Source organism: Meles meles, chromosome 4 (assembly GCF_922984935.1).
Source record: "Meles meles chromosome 4, mMelMel3.1 paternal haplotype, whole genome shotgun sequence".
Classification (NCBI taxonomy): Eukaryota; Metazoa; Chordata; class Mammalia; order Carnivora; family Mustelidae; genus Meles; species Meles meles.
The window spans coordinates 160,071,717-160,090,652 of record NC_060069.1 but is presented as its reverse complement, the minus strand read 5'-3'; the positions used below and the strand labels follow the sequence as shown (position 1 = coordinate 160,090,652).

General features: G+C 45.6%; 1 protein-coding gene across 1 annotated transcript in view; it reads left to right on the top strand.

Moving 5' to 3' along the window:
* The window catches only part of DSCAM (DS cell adhesion molecule), an 818,243-nt gene that overhangs the window by 165,068 nt on the left and 634,239 nt on the right, over positions 1–18,936 (top strand). Inside the window, exon 3 of the mRNA XM_046001392.1 lies at positions 6,729–6,875. Coding sequence (XP_045857348.1) covers positions 6,729–6,875 — 147 coding nt within the window. The remainder of the gene's footprint in view (positions 1–6,728; positions 6,876–18,936) is intronic.

Below are 18,936 nucleotides of genomic sequence, written 5' to 3'. Positions count from 1 at the left end.
CCTTTTTTTCCACTGGGGATGTGTTCTGACGTACCCAGTGGATGCCTGAAACCATGAATAGTAACAAAGTCTACATGTACTGTGTGTTTTCCTATACATACATTCCTATGATAAAGTTTAATTTATAAATTAGGCACAGTAAGACATCAACAAACAGCAATCATAAAATTAAAATAGTGTGTTGTAATGAAAGTTATGTGAATAGTGTCTCTCTCCCCAAATATCTTTATATCAAATATCAAACACCTGTGGCTTATTGCCTTCTTCTTGTGGTGATGTGAGATGATAAATGCCTCCATGATGAGACAAAGTGAGATGAAAGATATGTGCATTGTGATGTGGAATGAGAACAGTATTGACCTTCTGATAATATGGTCAGAAGAAGAAGCATGTGCTGCCAGACTGTGGCTGACCATGGGTAACTGAAACCACAAAAAGGAAAACCACAGATAAGAAGGGAATACTGTATTGGTAAACACAGTAGCAGGGAGGAAATCTCAAATAACCATACTGAGTAAAATATGTCACATAAAAATGTATTCCCATTTATGTAAGGCTCTAAAATGTGTAAATTAATCTATAATTATGGAAAGCACGTTAGTTGCTGCCTGTGAAAGGGGGTGCGAAGGATGGTTCACAGAGGACAAGTTAACTTTTCAGGTGATGGGTTTGTTCACTATCTTGATTGTGGTGGTGACTCATGGGGGTCTATATATGTGAAAACTACCAGTAAATGTGTTATTTTAGTGTATATCAATTGTATCTTGATAACATTGTCTTGAGAGAAAGCAAGTAATAATATTGGGCTGATCTAGTCACTCAAGAGTTGTCTTGATGTTCATAGAATACAGTAGCTGCACGTCTCTCTGCCGCTCTGCCCAGCCCACAGCAAGCCCCTTAGCCGTCTCTTGCAGCCACATCACACAAAAGAGTCTGGAACCTCTGCCCTGCGGTGGTGGTACTGAGGGAGAACAACTAACCAGGTTGTCCCATCCATTTCTCTGCTTTATGATTTTGAAATGGAAATCTTGAGAGAGCACCCATATTTCCTCAGGATTCCTGGGAACTGTGGGTGGAGGATCCTCCCTCCTTGCATGCGGACCAGGAAAGCAGAGGAAACCTGTCCGTGGGAAAAGAGAATGTGAAGCCAGGATCAAAGAGATAGAGGCTGTGGAGCCCTTCCCAGGGTCCGGCTGCAGGTTCCAAAGCAACCGTGGCTTCAAAGAGGTCTCCTCTTTCAGCTTCTGGTAGCTCGGATCAGCTTCTCTCGCCAGCAATCATAGGGACTCAGTGAATAAAGTGGTTATGTGCTGGACATTGTGCCAAGTAGTTTAAGGCTTTCTCTATTTTAATCGGCACGACTTTGCGAGGTTGATCTTATTTCCATTTTCAGACAAGGGAGAGGGGATTTCTGTGAACCTGTTATTGCCTATGCATAGGAGTTGTGGTTGGAAGCCAGTGTAGCCAAAGAGTGCTGGTCCAGTACCTCATAGTCTCTGGAATCTTCCCTGCTTGTGTCACCATCGCTCTCCTCGCTCTTTCCTCTCCACCTCTAAGTCCTCTGGTCCTTCAGTGCCAGGTCAAGTGCCTCCTTCCCTCCAGCTACTCACAGCCTCGCCAGTTCCATCCCTCTTTTTCACCTGTGCCTGTCAGTCTTTTCCTCTTCTCTTACTTTCCTGCCACCTGAATGTTCTTTCTTCAGATGATCATTCCGTCAGCGTTATGATCTTCAGTCCCTGAAACAGTGCTTGACGTGAGGGTGTGTTCAAGATGTACTTGACTATTTGAGGCACATCTCAATTTATTAAGTAATCAGCTACAAAATATAATAGAACAAAACCCAATTTCTATAAAAGTAATGTGCCTCGAGGTCACATTGTGCCTCAGATGACCATTTCCTAAACAGGAAACACCAGCCTTACGTCCTCTGGTGTTCCAGAGAAATCCAACCCATGAGCATTTGCTTGTGTTTTATCACGTTGGACATCGGAATCAGAGGGGTAGGACAATCTGAGGCTAACCTGTCCAGAGAGGAGGGCCACCTAGACATGCCTCCCCGGCAGTGCCCAGTTCTTCAAACTTTCCCTTGACTTACTTCCAGCCACCATCCCCCATTGTCCGATTGCTACGTGGACTGATGTCCCGGGATGGGAGCAGTCTCACAGGGCCCAGTGCTGAGAAGGTCCCGGAGTTCTGGCTTAACGCTCTTCTGTTGCCATCTTGAAACATGAATGCTTTTCTCTTTCCACTTGCGTTTCATAACTGAACAAAATGGGACAATGGAACGTGCTCTGGGAGCTCGGTGCCTCAGCTCTTGCAGGGTCCTGCCTCATGCCACCTCCTCCAGATAGGTTCTCAGCATCCCCTTCTCCAGTATCTGGGTGCCCAGAGCACCACTTAGCCTCCACCTCCCTAACCCTACTATGACCACTGATGGCCTTCTAATGCTGAGAGCTCTGGTCCTGCCTGGCCTCTCCTCTCTGCTCCTGTCCAGAAATGACTGATACCCTCCATTCTGGCCAGGGCAGGAATGTGGGTAGGAGTAGGTGCACATGCTCTGAAGTGGGGTACAGTGGAAGCCACCCCTTCCCCAAACTAACATGGAGGCTATAATCCCTTAGAGGTCACCTGGCCTCCATGGGAGGAGAAATAGGGAAGGGAGATTGATTTCCCCATCCCCAGCTAGGGCGTGGTTCGGCATCCTGATGGTGCAGGAGGGAGCCCTGCGGCTGGTGGGCTGTGTGTGCCTGAGGAGTGGGGTCTAGAACACAGGTGAGAGCCTGCTAGTTGCTGACAGCTCACACAGAGAGCCTTCAGAGGATGGTTGGTGTCCTGGAGCCACTTCATTCTCACAGAGTGGGGAGTGTCTGGGAATGCAGGGTGCTGGGACCAGCCCTGAGCCAGAGCCAGACTGCTGTAAGGATAAAGTTCCAGCTCCAGGTATGGAGTGAGAGGAGCTCAAAGTGTAACTCACATTCACAGCTCTCCTTAGGCTTAGGTAGAGGCTGGAACTGCCCTGAAATCACACCTTGGCTTAGGTCCTGCCCTGCCTACATCCCCAGCCTCTCCCTCTCTGGTCTTCCTGGGACCATATATACAGTCAGTCACTGTCCCCCAGCACCTCACCTCTGACCTGCTTCTGGAGAGAGCCCATCTTAGGACACAAGGTGCTAAGGCTTAGCTCACCCTTCCCTGTAATACAGACTTCAGTCATGTTTAAAATAACTTTTAGGTTTTGCCTGGATATTAGGTCTGTAGCTCAGTCTCTGTTCCCCTAAGTGATGGTAGTAAGGACTAGATGTACCAAGTACCTTGGGGAGGCTTGCTATGATCCTGGGAGACTTGTGCTATAAGAAGTATATTCGGATAGAGAGCAGTGTTGGCTTCTTAACTGGTGGGGCCTCAGGAAGAAACCTTTTCATCAATAAGGTGGAGATCTATAATGAAAACCCAAGTTGCTTTTTTTAAAATAATAATGTCCCAGCAGTTGCACTACTGCGTATTTACCCCGAAGATACAGATGTAGTGAAAAGAATGGCCACATGCAACCCAGTGTTCATAGCAGCCATGTCCACCACAGTCAAACTGTGGAAAGAACTGAGATGCCCTTCAACAGACAAATTGATAAAGATGTGGTCCACATATACAATGGAATATTACTCAGCCATCAAAAAGTATGAATACCTAGCTTTTGCATCAACATGGATGGGATTGGAGGAGATTATGCTGAGTGAAATAAGTCAAGCAGAGAAAGTCAATTATGATATGGTTTCACTTACTTGTGGAACATAAGGAATAATATGGAGGACATTAGGAGAAGGGAAAAATGAAGGAGGGTGGGAATCAGAGTAGGAGATGAACCATGAGAGACTATGGACTCCTGAAAACAAATGTAGAGTTGTAGAAGGGAAGGAAGTGGGGGGATAGGTGAGCCTGGTGGTGGGTATTAAGGAGGCCTGGGATTGCACGGAGCACTGGGTGTTATACACAAACAATGAATCTTGGAACACTACATCAAAAACTAATGATGTACTGTGTGGGGACTAACACAACACAATAAAAAAATACGCTTTCTACAGTAGGGTTAGAAGTACTTGCAACACGGAAGCTCTGTGATTTTTATTTATTCACTTTCCAAGCATTTATTCAGCACCTACTATGTGCCAAACATTGTTAGAAGCTCTACAGTTAATTTTTTTCAAGGTTCCCTATGTGGTCTCTCTTTGTAGAAGAATCTAGGGAGGGGGTGGAGCACTTCCTTCCCTGCCCCGTTCTTTCTGCACTGGGTGGGATGCTGTGCACCTAGTTGTATCCCGGCTTCAAGAAGATCTGGGCTCCTTGGGGCTGACGTGGGGGATAGAGGGAGCAGGTGAGACCTATGGGCAGCTGAAGAGGAGAAGGTGCCCCATGGTATGTGTGAGAGGCCTGGACTGAGGAGTTCTGGGGGTTCAGGACTTTGGGTACAAAAGGGCAGGTCCCCACTGGGGCCCTCTCTCTGGCTCCCATGACCAGGACTTAGGCCCTTTGGGAAAGTGCTTCCTCTGTCTCTTGACGGTCATCGACTCTTGCCCTTCTCTTCTTTGGCTTTAATTTCCATGAAATTCATGTGAAGCCACCTGAGCCATTCGTGTGAGGCAGAGTGCCCTGAAAGTTTGGGGAGATGAAGTGATCTTATAGTTCCCAACCAGCATCACACAAACACAGAGACTTCCACTGATTCCTGCACCTGCTCCAGTGACCCTCTCCCTGTGCTAATGGACTCTTTGGCCATTGGCCATGTTGTCCAGCCCCTTCCTCTTCTCTTCTCGACCCCATCCTCTCATCTGTCTTCCCTCCACCACAATTCAATCCTCATTCATTATGGAGTTTGGTTTCTTTACCTCTTTGTTGCCTCTTTCCACCCTATGAGCAGGACCACCGCTCTTCCGACGTGCTACGGATGGAGTTATTTTCTGTGCAAAGTCAGCTCCTGCCTCTGTGTTAATGGCGATGTCTCTGAGGCCAGGCTCTTGGGCACCCTGAGCTATCGCCCTGGGGAGTTTTTGCAAGCGGTGTGGAATCACCATTTGGCACACTGCGTCAGACTGCTAATGGGGAGTGCGGAGGTGGGGGCTCTCCGAAGAGTCCCAACCTTCTGAAAATCTCTCTGGTTTGAGACAGGAGTGAAAAAATGTCTCCGAGTGGGGAAAATATTAAATACTGATGCGAAAAGAGGGCTTTGGGGAGCGATACTCTGAATAAGGCGGTACTCGATACTGAGATACTCAGCACGTCACAGAACCAGCGCCGGTCTGAAAAATGCTTCTTCACCTCTGCCTAGCAAGAGAGTTCCCTGTAGAAACTCATTCCTACTCTCGTTGGTATGCTAATTTCTTTAAAAAGTAATTCCACGGCCAGTTTTCTCGACACAGGCTTGTCCAGTATAGGACTAAACCACGAGGAAAGCTGAATGGATGGTGAGAGAAGTTGTCTCTGGGGCTATCACAGAAAACCAGGCTTCTAAAATGCAGACTTCAAGAATCTTCCTGTCTCAACCCCTTCCTTTTAAGCCTGAGGAAAATAAAACTGTGGAGAAGTAAGGCTTGCACCCATATTCATCAGCTGGGGTGAGGCATGGTTTGGATTAGAGCCCTGATTTCTCCTTCTCCTGGACACAGAGGTCTTCCTCGTGTCGGGAGATGGTGTGGATCTCTTCTAGCTGCTGGTACACATAGCCGTATCCCACCTGCTCATGGCGAGCACCACCTTGAGTGCTGTACCCACACTACCTGGCCGAGTCCTTACATTCCCCCAGTGGTAGATTTATCACCAAAATCCCTGTTGTCTAGGTGGCAAGGACACTCACTCATTGTGCGAGTGTTTGGACTTGACTATGAACCCAGGCGGGTGCGCTTGCAGGGTGGGCTCTGAACCCTGCTGCCGCCCTGCCTCTCACGCAGACAGCCAGCTCGCGGATGTCCCCACAGAGAGTTTTCAGGGATACTCCTATTTTGGGAGGTGCTGGGGCAGGCTCGCTAAGCAGCATCCTTCTGAAGTCACGGGAAGAGGAACAGTTGTTTCCAAGACTGTTTTGCAACTGTCAAAAGAAAAAAAAAATCACTTATGCAGAGTTACTTTGACACGTAGTTTTTTTTTTTTTGATTTTTTTTTAAATTTTTTTTATTTGACAGAGAGAGATCACAGGTAGGCAGAGAGGCAGCCAGAGAGAGAGGAAGGGAAGCAGGCTCCCCGCTGAGCAGAGAGCCAGATGCGGGGCTGGATCCCAGGACCCTGGGATCATGACCTGAGCCGAAAGCAGAGGCTTTAACCCACTGAGCCACCCAGGTGTCCTGACACGTAGTTTTTAAGAAATCTCAGGAGAGATTGCCTTTCTAGATTTTTCCCAACTCTTTCTTTATAGTCAGAAAATTCTTCCTTTGTCCCCGGGGGACAGGGAGAGCAGTATCCCATGATCACAACTTCTTTACGAAGCTACTTTCCACCTCCAGGTGCAGGGAGGGGGCAGATGGGCTGTTTTTAGATATACTCTTGCCCTTTAGAAAACAGTGTAGTTTATTTGTGAATGGGATGAAAGTTTTTGAGGCATGAACCACAGATTCATTGCTTCCCCCCAATGACTGTAGGTGGTACAATTACTCTATGTGAGCTACAGCACAAGTAGCTGAATGAGGTTCTCCCACAATGAACTCCTGCCAAGGTGTCTTACCAAGGGTCTTCTTGCCTTCCAGTTTTACGGGAGCCCTATACAGTCCGTGTGGAGGACCAGAAAACCATGAGAGGCAATGTTGCGGTCTTCAAGTGCATTATCCCCTCCTCGGTGGAGGCGTACGTCACCGTCGTCTCCTGGGAGAAAGACACCGTGTCACTCATCTCAGGTAGGCGAGGTGTGTCCAGGGCATAGGGTGCCGGGCTCACCTTCTTCGAAGCTGTTTCAGGTGTTGAATTGGGTTGTAGATTTCGTGGGCTCGATTCCGATATTCTTCCGTGAATTGACTGATGGATAGAAATAAGTTACTGTACATATATAACCATCATGCTACTTCTCTGAGGCAATTTTGGTGTATTTCTGCTCATGAAATTAGGGCAGTAGGGTTTTTGCATCTGTGAGAGTCTTTGGTGTTAATACTTAGGACTGATAGCCTGAAACCATAATCTGGAAAACAGAAGCTCTGGTTTTGTCTGCTGTGACCCTTTCAAATGTCTGAAGAGCTATGTGATGTCTCTGAACTCTTTCTTGAAGATTCTACTCAGAATATGTATATATATATATATATATATACATATATATACACATGTGTATATATATGTATATATACATATTCTGAGTAGATATAGTATATATATACATACATATATATATATATATACACATATATATATATATATAATTTATGGGTTTGCTTTCAGAACCTGGAAATGATGCAACTGATATTTTCTTCTAAGATATTATAGTTCTAGTCTTATGGTGTTTAAGTGGATTTCTTGCCCCTTCCTGTCTACCTGGAAAGGATTCAGTGTTTTTACTTTGCTCATTTTTGGATAGTGAGTGACCCTGGGCTGCTTTTGGAGAACAGTGGTGATAAGCACCCAATGTGCTATAACAGGTTATAAGTGACTGCTTTTCTAGACATCAGTGTGCCTGTGTGTCCAAATGTGTGCAAATGTGCGCACACACAGGCTTTCGTGCAACTCTTGAATACCACCAAAATTTTGCTCATTCATTGACACGTGAAATTGGAACTAAGCTCTCATGGTGACATAGCATTTCTGTTTTTCAGCTTATTGATTCTCTAGACAGTGTAGGTTACCATACAGTGACCATTAAAGCAGTCATTCACCTATTCGAAAAAATTGTATCTTTAATCTTTGAAGTATACCCAGTAAACAGGAATGTAACAGACATTTTCAGGTTTTCTTAACACTGTCCAGTCAGAGTCCCTTAAACTTTGGTGAATGGTAGAGGCCTTGCTGTATTGGCTAATTGTCATAATTTAAAGTATTGAGAAAATACTGAGCTCAATGACTGAAATGTGATTGCAAATAATCATAATAGACTCATCTGTACACTTGTATTTGTGGTGTTTTTTCAAAAATTTTATTTATTTATTTTTAGTAATCTCTAAACCCGGTGTGGGATTTGAACTTACGACCAAGTGTCGTGTGCTCTCCTGACGGAGCCAGCTGGACACCCCTACTTGTTGTCTTTGATTAATGGTTTTAAGGGCTTGTCTTCCGAGGTCACTTTAGTTTCTTAATAGCAGATGGAGAAATCTGATGACAAGTCTCTCTGGCTGAGCCCAGGGCCAGAAGGGAAGGGCATTCACATGCATGTAGTGAGGGCTTGTGGTTGCGCTGAGCGGGAGGATGGGGGACAGGATTTGTAGTCTCCCATGCTCAGGGGCCTGGGCTGATGGAGGCTCGGCCATTGTAGAACAGACATCAGACAGCCTCTGGGTTTGCCATGGAGGGGGAGAGAAGAGGGGAGGATTACATTCTGCCTCCATGTGCTTCTACTTGCGGAGACATATGTCATTCCTGTTAATATTTAATTGGCCAAGGCAGGTCACATGGTACACATTTGTTCAGTGAGATGTGCCTGGAAGGAGAGAACTGCTGGAGATCTGGGTGAGAAAAAGAAGTAGCTATCGAAGGTTTTATATACCTATCGATATGGACATCTATAGCCATAGATGTTTTATATGTTTGCAATAGAGGTTATTATATTTAAGAAATACACTGTGTGCATTCTTGTGTGTCCTAGGCTTCTTTAATTACTGGTATCCCCCTGCAGGTTTCATCTTGTTGCAGTTGATGTGAATAAGACTTTTTTCTTCAAACATGAACCTAACTAAATAACACAAAAGGAATTTTATATCTGGTGAGCAGAGAGGGTACAGATATGCAGACACGGAACTGAGGTCTTGCTGATGGGTTCTGATGATGCCCATATCTCCTCAGTCATGCATGGGAGCTTTACCCTTCAGCAAAAACTTAAAAACAATGTGGGCCAGGGATAAGCACTTGGCTTTTCCTTTCTGCACAAAAGCATCCAGAAAACCAGTATAGTGTAGGCTTTGATCTCATTGAGGGATACTTTAGTAGGAAGCTTTTGTTGGTTTGTAAGTAGGCATTTAAACAAGCTCGCTCCATGTGGCTCATATGGTGTGTGTGTGTGTGTGTGTGTGTGTGTGGGTGTGTGTGTGTCTACAGAGAGAGAGAGATGGAGAGAGACATGAAGAGACAGAGACAGAGAGACCGAGACATACTCAGGAAGAGTGTGAGTCTGAGCTGTTTGACTTCTCAGGGAGTTTAACCTGAGAACAGTGCCTGGGTGAGGTGTTACGCTCTGTAAACAAGAAGTCTTCAAATTATCCTTATATTGCAACTTACAGTGCCTTACTATTGAACCCTATTTCCAGTCCCCAAGCTCTATCCATCAGGGCTGCCAAAAATGCCCAGGGAAGGAGGTCATGAAGCCATTGGAGGTGATAAAATGGTTAAAAAAACATTGAGGATCTTAATTAATAAGCCACTTCCGAATGGTTTCACTGGAGAAGGATTGCATTTCTCGCTGGCGGCCAGGCCCTGAGGGAGGTGGGACCAGGTGACTACACCCGGGAAGCTAGGAGGCTCAGAGGATGAGCCTGGAGCCTCTGTCCTGTGGGCAGCAGGAGGACCTCCAGATGGGATGCAAGCAGATGGTCTTAAAAGGTCAATTTGTCTGTAATCTGTAAATAAACAGATAGCCCTGGTGCCTCCTTGCTGAACTGATTTAGATCTGGTGGTTGGCAGGGACCATGACCTCGTGTAAGTCTTTCTGGGATTCCAGTACAGCCCAGTCCTCAGTGAATCTGGCTGGGAATGCTCCCAGGAAACATGCCTGGTCTGCTCACGTCACTTCCTTCGATGGAAGAAGGCAGTGAATCAATCTTCCATGAAAATGAGGCTGTGTGAGACTCCACTGTGGTGGGTAGAGTGTGGGAGAGAAGACTGGGAGTGGGACTGATCCAAGGAAGCTGGAGATCCCACAGGCCACACAGGGCCTGGGCCACTGTCCCTGCTCACACAAGGCTCATGGTGAGAGGTCACTGGCACAGGGAGAGGCCTGTCCCCTGGGCCTCCACTCTTGTCCCTGCACTCAGCCTCCTAGGTCCAAGGTTCCTGGAGGGAGGCCAAAGAGGCAAGGCCTGCTTCTGGTCAGCAGGCATCCATCCACTTTCTGCAGACCTTCTAGGCCAGGGCTCTTGGGAAATCTAGGCTAAGGTGAGTGGATATCTGTCACCTAGGAAATCCTTCCAATGGAAAAAAAAAAAGTAAATATCGATGAATTCCTATAAGAAACGAAGGGCTTCTATGGGCAGGTCTTACTAATTTTTGCCCTTAACCTTGGTTGAGGAAATCAATGACTGGGCTATGTTCCTGCAGGGGTAAGAAGCACCAGTCATGTCTGTCTGGGTTTCAACGTGATCTGCATGGATTCATTACCATTCCAACAGTTGTGTCCTTAGCTTATTATACATGAGGTCATGCATTGATTTCTTTCCAGGGGAGGTTTAAGTTGGCCTTTCTCTAGACTTGGGAGTCAAGCCGTGCCTCTCTTGTCATATGAGGTCATTAGATCACCAAATTAAGAGCATAAATGAATTCATCTATTTTAAACGATCTTTGGAAAGAATCTTCCAATGGTCTTATTATGGACTGACTGTCCATGTCCCCTTAAAATTCATATGTTGAGGTCCCAGCCCCCAACGTGATGGTATTCAGGGTGGAGGCTTTGGAAGAATTAGGATTTTAGGAGGCTGTGAAGGAGGAACCCACCATGATAGGATTGTGTCCTTAAAAGGAGAGACACCAAGGCTCTCCCTCTCCACTGAATGCGGACAGGGAGCAGGCAGCCGTCTGAATCTCAGAAGAGGGCTCTAACCACATCCCAACTGTTGAGGCAGCCTGTTCTTGGATGACCAGCCTCCAGAACTGTGAAAAATAAATGCCTCTTGTTGAAGCCACCCAGCCTGTGACATTTTACTTACTTATTCATTTATTGCAGCCGGAGCTATGAACACAGGCTGAAAAGTAGGCATCCCGTAATTCCCCCAGGGAAGGAGAGGCACGTAATGTCTGATGTTGCCGTGTGCTCTGCTCTGCTGTCTCCCTGGGCTCTCCGCCTGACCACGGGATGGCATGTGGTCCCCCTTCACTCTCATCCTCTGACCGATGGAGGATGGGAACTGGGGAATGTGTGGAGGGAACACATCTCAGGGACAGATGCACACTCTGCATTTACTGTCCTCCATGAAGGGGATGGACCCAGATCTATCGTCTTCTCGCCTAACAGAAAGGAGCCAGGAAAAGCAAGAATGATGATGTTCATACTCCTTTTCCAACATCCTTATCACTTCTCTTTCTCGAAGCACAAATGAGAGCCTTTTAAATATTAGAATATTAATGTAGCCCATAAAAGTGTAGTAGTGTGGATAGCGATGTGCCTTGGGAGGTGCTGCTGATAGGAGACACAGGACCCCATCCTGGCAAAGAACAATATTGACAGCTTTGCATTCGGGTTTCACTCAGTGGCCCGTGGAGAGTTTCTTTCTGATTAGGGAGGCTGGCAATGAGAGAGCCCAGCATTCTGTGTCTGTTTCCTCTGATAAAATTCTGAGAATTTCACCGGGGGTTTAGCTACATTAACATCAAAGACACAGCCCAAGGGTAACTGGATTTGGAAAATGGAAGCAGTGAACATTTTACTTATTATTCCCAGAGAATCTGTCTCCCTCTTTAGCACTGGCCCAATTTTCTGTTACGCTGTTTCCCATCTGAACACCTCTATTAGTGATGACTCAAGGAGAATTTTATCTCTCAGGATCAATGAGTTCAAGTCCACGGATGATTATTTGGTTTCCTGTTTTTTGAGTAAAAGTGAACAATTTTCTGCCCATATTAAGTATCAAAGGATATTAGCCCAGCACTTTACATGAAATGCTCGTGGTGGTTTAGAGATGCAGTCTTTGGGTCTGGTCACCATAGATAAGGCGGGATTTGGACTTGAAGAAGCCCCCCTCCTTTCTGCCCCAAGATGGCTTCTGCTCTCAGGGAGCCGAGGGGGAGATTACCTCATTGTGTGTGGTGTGACCATGGGCACAGCCAGAGCTGGGGCCATCACAGGAACACACACCTGCAGTGTTTTTTGCCTGGGGACGAACAGAAGCTTTCCCAGAAGCGGTGGCCATTTAAGAAAATGCTGGTTTGCACTTTAGGATGGGGAAAGCAATTACACTGTAGATATAGTCACTCCAGGTAGCCAAGGTTTTCAAGTTTCAGCAAACTTAAACTAAGAGCAGGTTTGATGTGCTCTGTTGGCTTTTGGAGTGGGAGGCTCAGCTGCGGGGGGCAAGGAGGGCTGTATGTGGCTGGCTGTCTCTGTCCGTGAAACCTGTAACTCTAAGAGAGGACACGTCCTCGCCTCCTAAGGCACTCATATTTTCATTTTACTCATAGTCACTGAGCATTTTCAAGGCGACCTGCCACTAAGCTGCTCAGTTGCCATGGTGACAAGACCCAGCTCTGCCCTCAAGGTGCTTGTGAGTAAAGGGAATGAGATCGACATCAAAATGATTTAGGGGACAGGCCTATTGTCATCTGAAAGCCTGGTCTTTGATTTTTAAAAGTATCAGGGATGTGATGAGCACTGGGTGTTCTATGCAACTGATGAATTACTGAACTCTACATCTGAAACTAATGATGTACTGTATGTTGGCTAGTTGAATGTAAATTAAAAAAATAAATAAATACAAGCACCAGGGAGCTACAGGAACAAAGAAGCCTTGGTTTGACAGTCACTGAAAAATAAATTTGTAGGTCCAAATGGAAACCATTAAAGGAACTCGCCCCTCCCTTCCTTCTTTCTCTCGTTCCTTCCTTCCTTCTTTTCTTCCTTTGTCCCTCCTATCTATCTATCTATCTATCTATCTATCTATCATCTATCTATCTATCTATCATCTATCTATCTATCTTGATTTCCAGGAAGTAGGAGCATCATTATAAACACTGGAAACAGCACAGGAGGGATGCAGGAGGCTGGAATTAGAAAGGTGGAGAGATGTAATACTCTCCCCACGCTGTCTTTCGGGCAAGCAGGATAACTGAAAAATGGTCACACGCGCAGGAAGGGAGGGTCCTGGTCTCTTTCTTTTTTAAAAGCCATTATTGATCATGCTTTTGCCACTTAGGTCTATTTTCATTAAATTAGTTTTTGCTTGTTACTCCACTGCCCCCTGAAAGTAATTAAAACCTGCCTGGGGAGTGCAGAGAAACTGCCGACGCTGGGAATGAAGGTGATGTTAGCGGCTGGACAGGTGGCTCAAGTCTGGCATTTCAGAAATAAGCCACTAGTGAGATCCTGAATCGTCCGGAGTGAACAGAAAGTCTGCTAAGTGTCAGCCTTCAGAGAGAAGACACATTCCCATTCTCAAAATCGGAAATTGTATTCAAGATTATAGGGCAAAACAACAACAAAAAGTTTTTGAGTTTTGAACTTCTGAGACAAGTAGACACATGGCTAAAGACATGTTAATGTAATGTTTTAAAAAATAAAGAAAGGAAGAAAGAGAGGAAGGAAGGAAGGAAAAGGAAGGAAGGAAGGGAGGGAGGGAGGAAGGAAGGAAGGGAAGGAGGAAGGAAGGAAATGGAAAGAAGGAAGGAAGGGGGAGGAAGGAAAGAAGGAAGGAAATGGAGAGAAGAAAGGAAGGGAAGGAGGGAGGGAGAGAGAGGAAGGATGGAGGAAGAAAGGAAAAATAAGGAAAATGTGGTAGCAAATTTATTCTGGAGCATGTCAGGGTGTGTGTATGTGTGCACATGTGTGTGTGTGTGTGTGTGTGTGTGTGTGTGTTTATGAAACACACCTTCTGCCATGAAGGTATTGGGTCATTCAGTCAGCCTAACACATTGCTTGGTTTCCTATCAAACATCGGCAGGGGATTTTGGCTGCTGATTGCAGCTCCCACAGATTAGCTGGTGACCAGGGAGCGAATGTCTTTTTACCCTGCCTCAGCTCTCATATGTGGATAAAAAATGGTTTTACTGGTCCCTTCCCTCGTAAATGGTAGACTATTGAAATTCCAAATTGAATATTTCACTTCTCAATCCAGCTTTTTTTTTTTTGTCTTAGATTTAATCTCTTAGAATTTTTATTTTATGCATATGCCAGAGGCTCAGTGATTGGCTAGGAAGACTTCCAGGACTCAGCATATAATTTTAGCCCCCTCTGAGATTTATTACAGTGAGAGAATACACAGCAAAATCTGCAAAGGGAAAAGGTAAGTGGGGAGAAGTCTGGAGGAAACCAGGCGCAAGCTTCCAGGACTTTCTTCCCCATGGAATCACATAGGTCACACTTAATCTCCCTACCAGGCAACAGTAACAACAAGTGTAAAATGTTCTCTACCAGGGAACTCATTAGACATTCAGTGTTGAAGGGTTTTACTAGAGGTCCATCGGGTAGGTACGCTCTGCCTGACATGTACCATAATTCCAGACTCTCAGAAGGACAACAGGCATTTAGGTGCTCAAGAAACCATATTGTCTGTATAGTTTAGACACAGTGAGATGGCAGGAATCCTCCTGAAATTCCAATTACCAGACACCAGCCAAGGGTCAGCCTTGCGAGCAGGCCTGTTAAGGAAAGCAGTTCTAGGCCTGTTATGCTAATTGGTTTCTGTACAGGGCAGTTTTCTCAGTGATGGTGGTCCCTTGCTTGTCACCCATTGGACAATCACTTTTTTTTTTTTAAAGATATTTATTTATTTGACAGGCAGAGATCACAAGTAGGTAGAGAGGCAGGCAGAGAGAGAGAGGAGGAAGCAGGCTCCCCACTGAGCAGAGAGCCCGATGTGGGGCTCGATCCCAGGACCCTGGGACCATGACCTGAGCTGAAGGCAGAGGCTCCAACCCACTGAGCCACGCAGGCGCCCCGGACAATCACTTTTTGAATGTGCCCAGCACCAAATGCTAGAGAAAGCAAGTGAATAACTTCTTCCTAATCTTGCATGGTCTGGTCTCTACCACATGCATGCTACTGAAATTTACATTTTCAAGGTCACCTAGGACTTCCTAACATCAAATTCCATAGCAAGTTCTCTGACTTCCTTGAAGAACCTGCACCGTTGACCTTCTTCCTCCATTGGTTGCCCTCCTTTGGTTGGCTTTCTCCTCTCCGATTATCTCCGCACTGTCACTTTCCTTATCTTTTCCTCCCTGCTCAGAAATGTAAATAGGCCCAAAACTCAGTCTTTACCCCCAGCTACTTTCAGTCTCCACTTTCTTTATCGGTCATCTCGTTTCTTTCCTGGGGCTTTGTCGGTCATGTCTATGTAGATGATCCTAACTTTGGGCCTGTCTTCTCTCCTGGGCTTGCTAATTCCGCACCGTCTGCTCCCCTCCTGCCACCTCCAACAGAGGATAACTAAAGCAGAATTCAGCATGCTTTCCAACCACAAATGAATTTGCCTTTGAATTGCTTTTTTTTTTTTTTTTTTTTTTGCCTCCAGATTTTAACCATTAGTTTCCAAAGTATCACCAGATGGGTGCTAAACAGCATACCTTAAAACAACAGAAACATGTGCCGTCACAGTTCTGGAAGCTAGAAGCACAGGACCAAAATGCAGCAGGGCCATGCTCTCCCTGAAGGCTCTGGGGGACAGTCGATCCTGTGCACTTCTCCGAGCTTCTCGCCGTTCAGCTGGTCCTTGGTATGCCTCAGCTCCTAGACACCGTCACTACAATATCTGCCTCTTTGGTCACAGGGCCTCTGTCCTGTGCATGTCTCTGTGTCTCTTCTCATCTATAAGGGCACCAGTCAGAGAGGACTAAGGGCCCACCCTACTCCACTATGATCTCATCTTAACTAATTACGTTTATGATGACCCTATTTCCGAATGAGGTCATGTTTCGAGGTTCCAAGAAGGACATGGATTTTGGGAGGATCCTCCCAGTACATTAACAAATCTTTCTGATGTCTTTTGATCCTCTATTATACCAATTTTACGTCTTTTTCTATCGCCTGCTTGACAACTGACAAACATGTCTCAAATGAGATCCTGAAATAAAAACAGTTTCAAAAGGAAGGAGACAAAAAACAGAGGGTTTCAGTGCAGAGCGCCCATACCTGAATGACTGTTCCCGCGCCGGCCCCTTTGCTCTGCCCCAGCTGCGTTAGAATGCCAGCTGGCAACCACACCATCAGCTGCTTCCCCCTCAGCTGTGTGTAGCCTGCCCTTGTGTCAGACTGGGCTGGGGACCAGGACGGGGACAGAAGCAAGATGTTCCAGAGCCAAGACATCAGGGATTATAGGCAAACTGCGTGACTTATATTTTCAAATCATGCTGTGGACTGAATTGTGTCCCTACACTCATGAGCCGTAACCCCCAATGTTTGGAGATACGGTCTTTAAATGGTAATTAAGGTTAAATGAGGTTTTAAAGGTTGGGCTCCAGTCTAGTAGGACTATTGCCTTTTAAGAAGAGGGACGGAGCCATGCAAACACCCAGTGAAAAGGAAAGAGGGCTCTCACCAAAACCCGACTCCACCAGCACCCTAATCTCTGATTTCCATCTTCCAGAACTGTGAAAGTACGTTCTGTTATTTAAGCCCCTCAGTCGATGGTATTTTGTTATGGCAGGCTGAGCTGACGAATATAGAGGATATGCGTATAAACTCACTTTCTCAGCCGAATTCTGCCACTTCAAAACTCGGCATGTTACATTGCTCCCCCACCCAGCTTTCTGGGTCGCACTGATACATTAGTAAATAACATATATGAAGCCATCTGTTGCTAAAGCGAACTCTCACGCTGCTGATAAATGATCCCATTTTCAGTAGCAGTGGATATTTTTGCAATTTAGAGTCCTAGGCTTCCCTCCCCTAAGGGAAAGGGGGACATTTGTTACTGGAAAAATGAATAATGAATTTCCCAAATGGCTAGCCATCTGAAAACTTATATGCAATACAAAATTTCCCATGCGAGTGAAATCATATGGTATGTGTTGTACACTGGAAACCAATGTAACCTCGTGTGTCAACTACTACAGAAAATAATTATGATGTGATGAGCACTGGGTGTTATACACAACTGATGAATTATTGAACACTACATCTGAAACTAATGATGTACTATATGTTGGCTAATTGAATTTATTTATTTATTCATTTGTCAGAGAGAGAGAGAGAAAGCACACAAGCAGGCAGAGAGGCAGGCAGAGACAGCGAGAGAAGCAGGCTCCCTGCCGAGCAAGGAGCTCGATGCAGGACTTGATCCCAGGACCCTGGGATCATGATCTGAGCCAAAGGCAGCGGCTTAATCAACGGAGCCACACAGGTGTCCCAGCTAATTGAATTTAAATAAAAAACTAAAAAACAAGAAAAAAATTCAAAACATTTCCCGCCAAAGTACCCCAAATTCAAAAGTCAGTCTGAAAGCAACTATATTTTTGTTGGATATACAATGATTTAGGATTGAAACATCTACAGCTGAGCCCTGTTTGCACCGACTGTCCTGTGTCCGTGTGTGGGAAACAAATGAGAGTATTTGCAGGGGCCCCTGGATGGCTCAGTTGGTAGAACATGTGATTCTTGATCTCGAAGTCTCGAGTTCAAGCCCCACATGAGTGTAGACCTTTAAAAAGGGGGAGAGTTATAGGATATTTTAGTCCATTTGGTTTCTGGAAACATAGTGATGATGCACAGTATTGACTGTCCAGACCTGGGCTGTTTGAAGAATTGAAAATTTTACGCATGCTGCTCTGTGTGAGCTTCGTCAAGATGTCTTTTGCAGAGAAGCTAGTAAGCAGGGACAGTAAGTAAACGAATACAGGCTGTTTTCAAAACCTCCTGACGGGGTCACTCTTCCAGGCTTCTGTTCACCTTTCATCGTTGCCAACAGTCTCAGCGACATCTTGGGTTTGAACTTAGACCTGGCTTTGGGTCCCCAGGTCACAGCTGTGAGAGCGTCGACAATTGACTACCTCTCTGTAGAACTGGACACAGTGTTTTGATAAAGATTAGACATGCCTGGGGAGGTGCTCCATGACTCATAAATACCGAGCCAATTCCTGGTCTCTAGCTATGTATTTGTCTCTCTATTCAAGGCACGAGGATGGACCCCGGAGCTGACGTCTAGGTCCACATCCCCGGTCCACCACAGCCCCCACGGGGGTCTTGGGCTGATCGTGTAACTTTTCTTTGTCTCAGTTTCCTCGATTGGAAAATGAGAGCAACAATAGCAGGAACTACCTCATAAGGCGGTTGTAATGATTAAATGAGTTAATCTACACAAAATGCTTAGAACAGTGTTTGACGTAAATGTTGGCGTTGTTGTTGTTATTATTCATCTTCTGTCTGAAGTACTCCTGGTCCAGGAAGCAGGTGCTCAGGACTGCATGATTTCCAAGCAAATAAGAAACTGCTTGTGTGAACTTATTAGGGAGCAAAAGCAGAAATTGTCTTATTTAAGAAGAATTACTAAAATGCCAGGTATACCGAATGATCTGGAGTCCTGCAATTTCGATGTAAAGGCATTAAAATGCCACTGAATTAATAATCTCTGGAGTTTTATCATAATAAAGAATTGCTTTATTAAATGTTTACTTTTCTTAAACAGCAAGCAGATAGTGTATAATGAATTATGAACTAGACTAAGAGGCTCTTTACTTTTACCCTCGGAGAGAAATCAGAAGACCTGCTTGAGGAAAGGTTTGAGCTTACGCTGAAACACTTGGAAAACGTTTGGGTTAGTAAATGGCTGATGACCTATGTCGGGTTCTACTGAACAACTTCTAACAGCCCTGTAGGTGGTTATTTTCAGCAGCTCCACTTCCCAGATAAGAATACCGAGGCCAGGGGCGCCTGGGTGGCTCAGTGGGTTAAGCCGCTGCCTTCAGCTC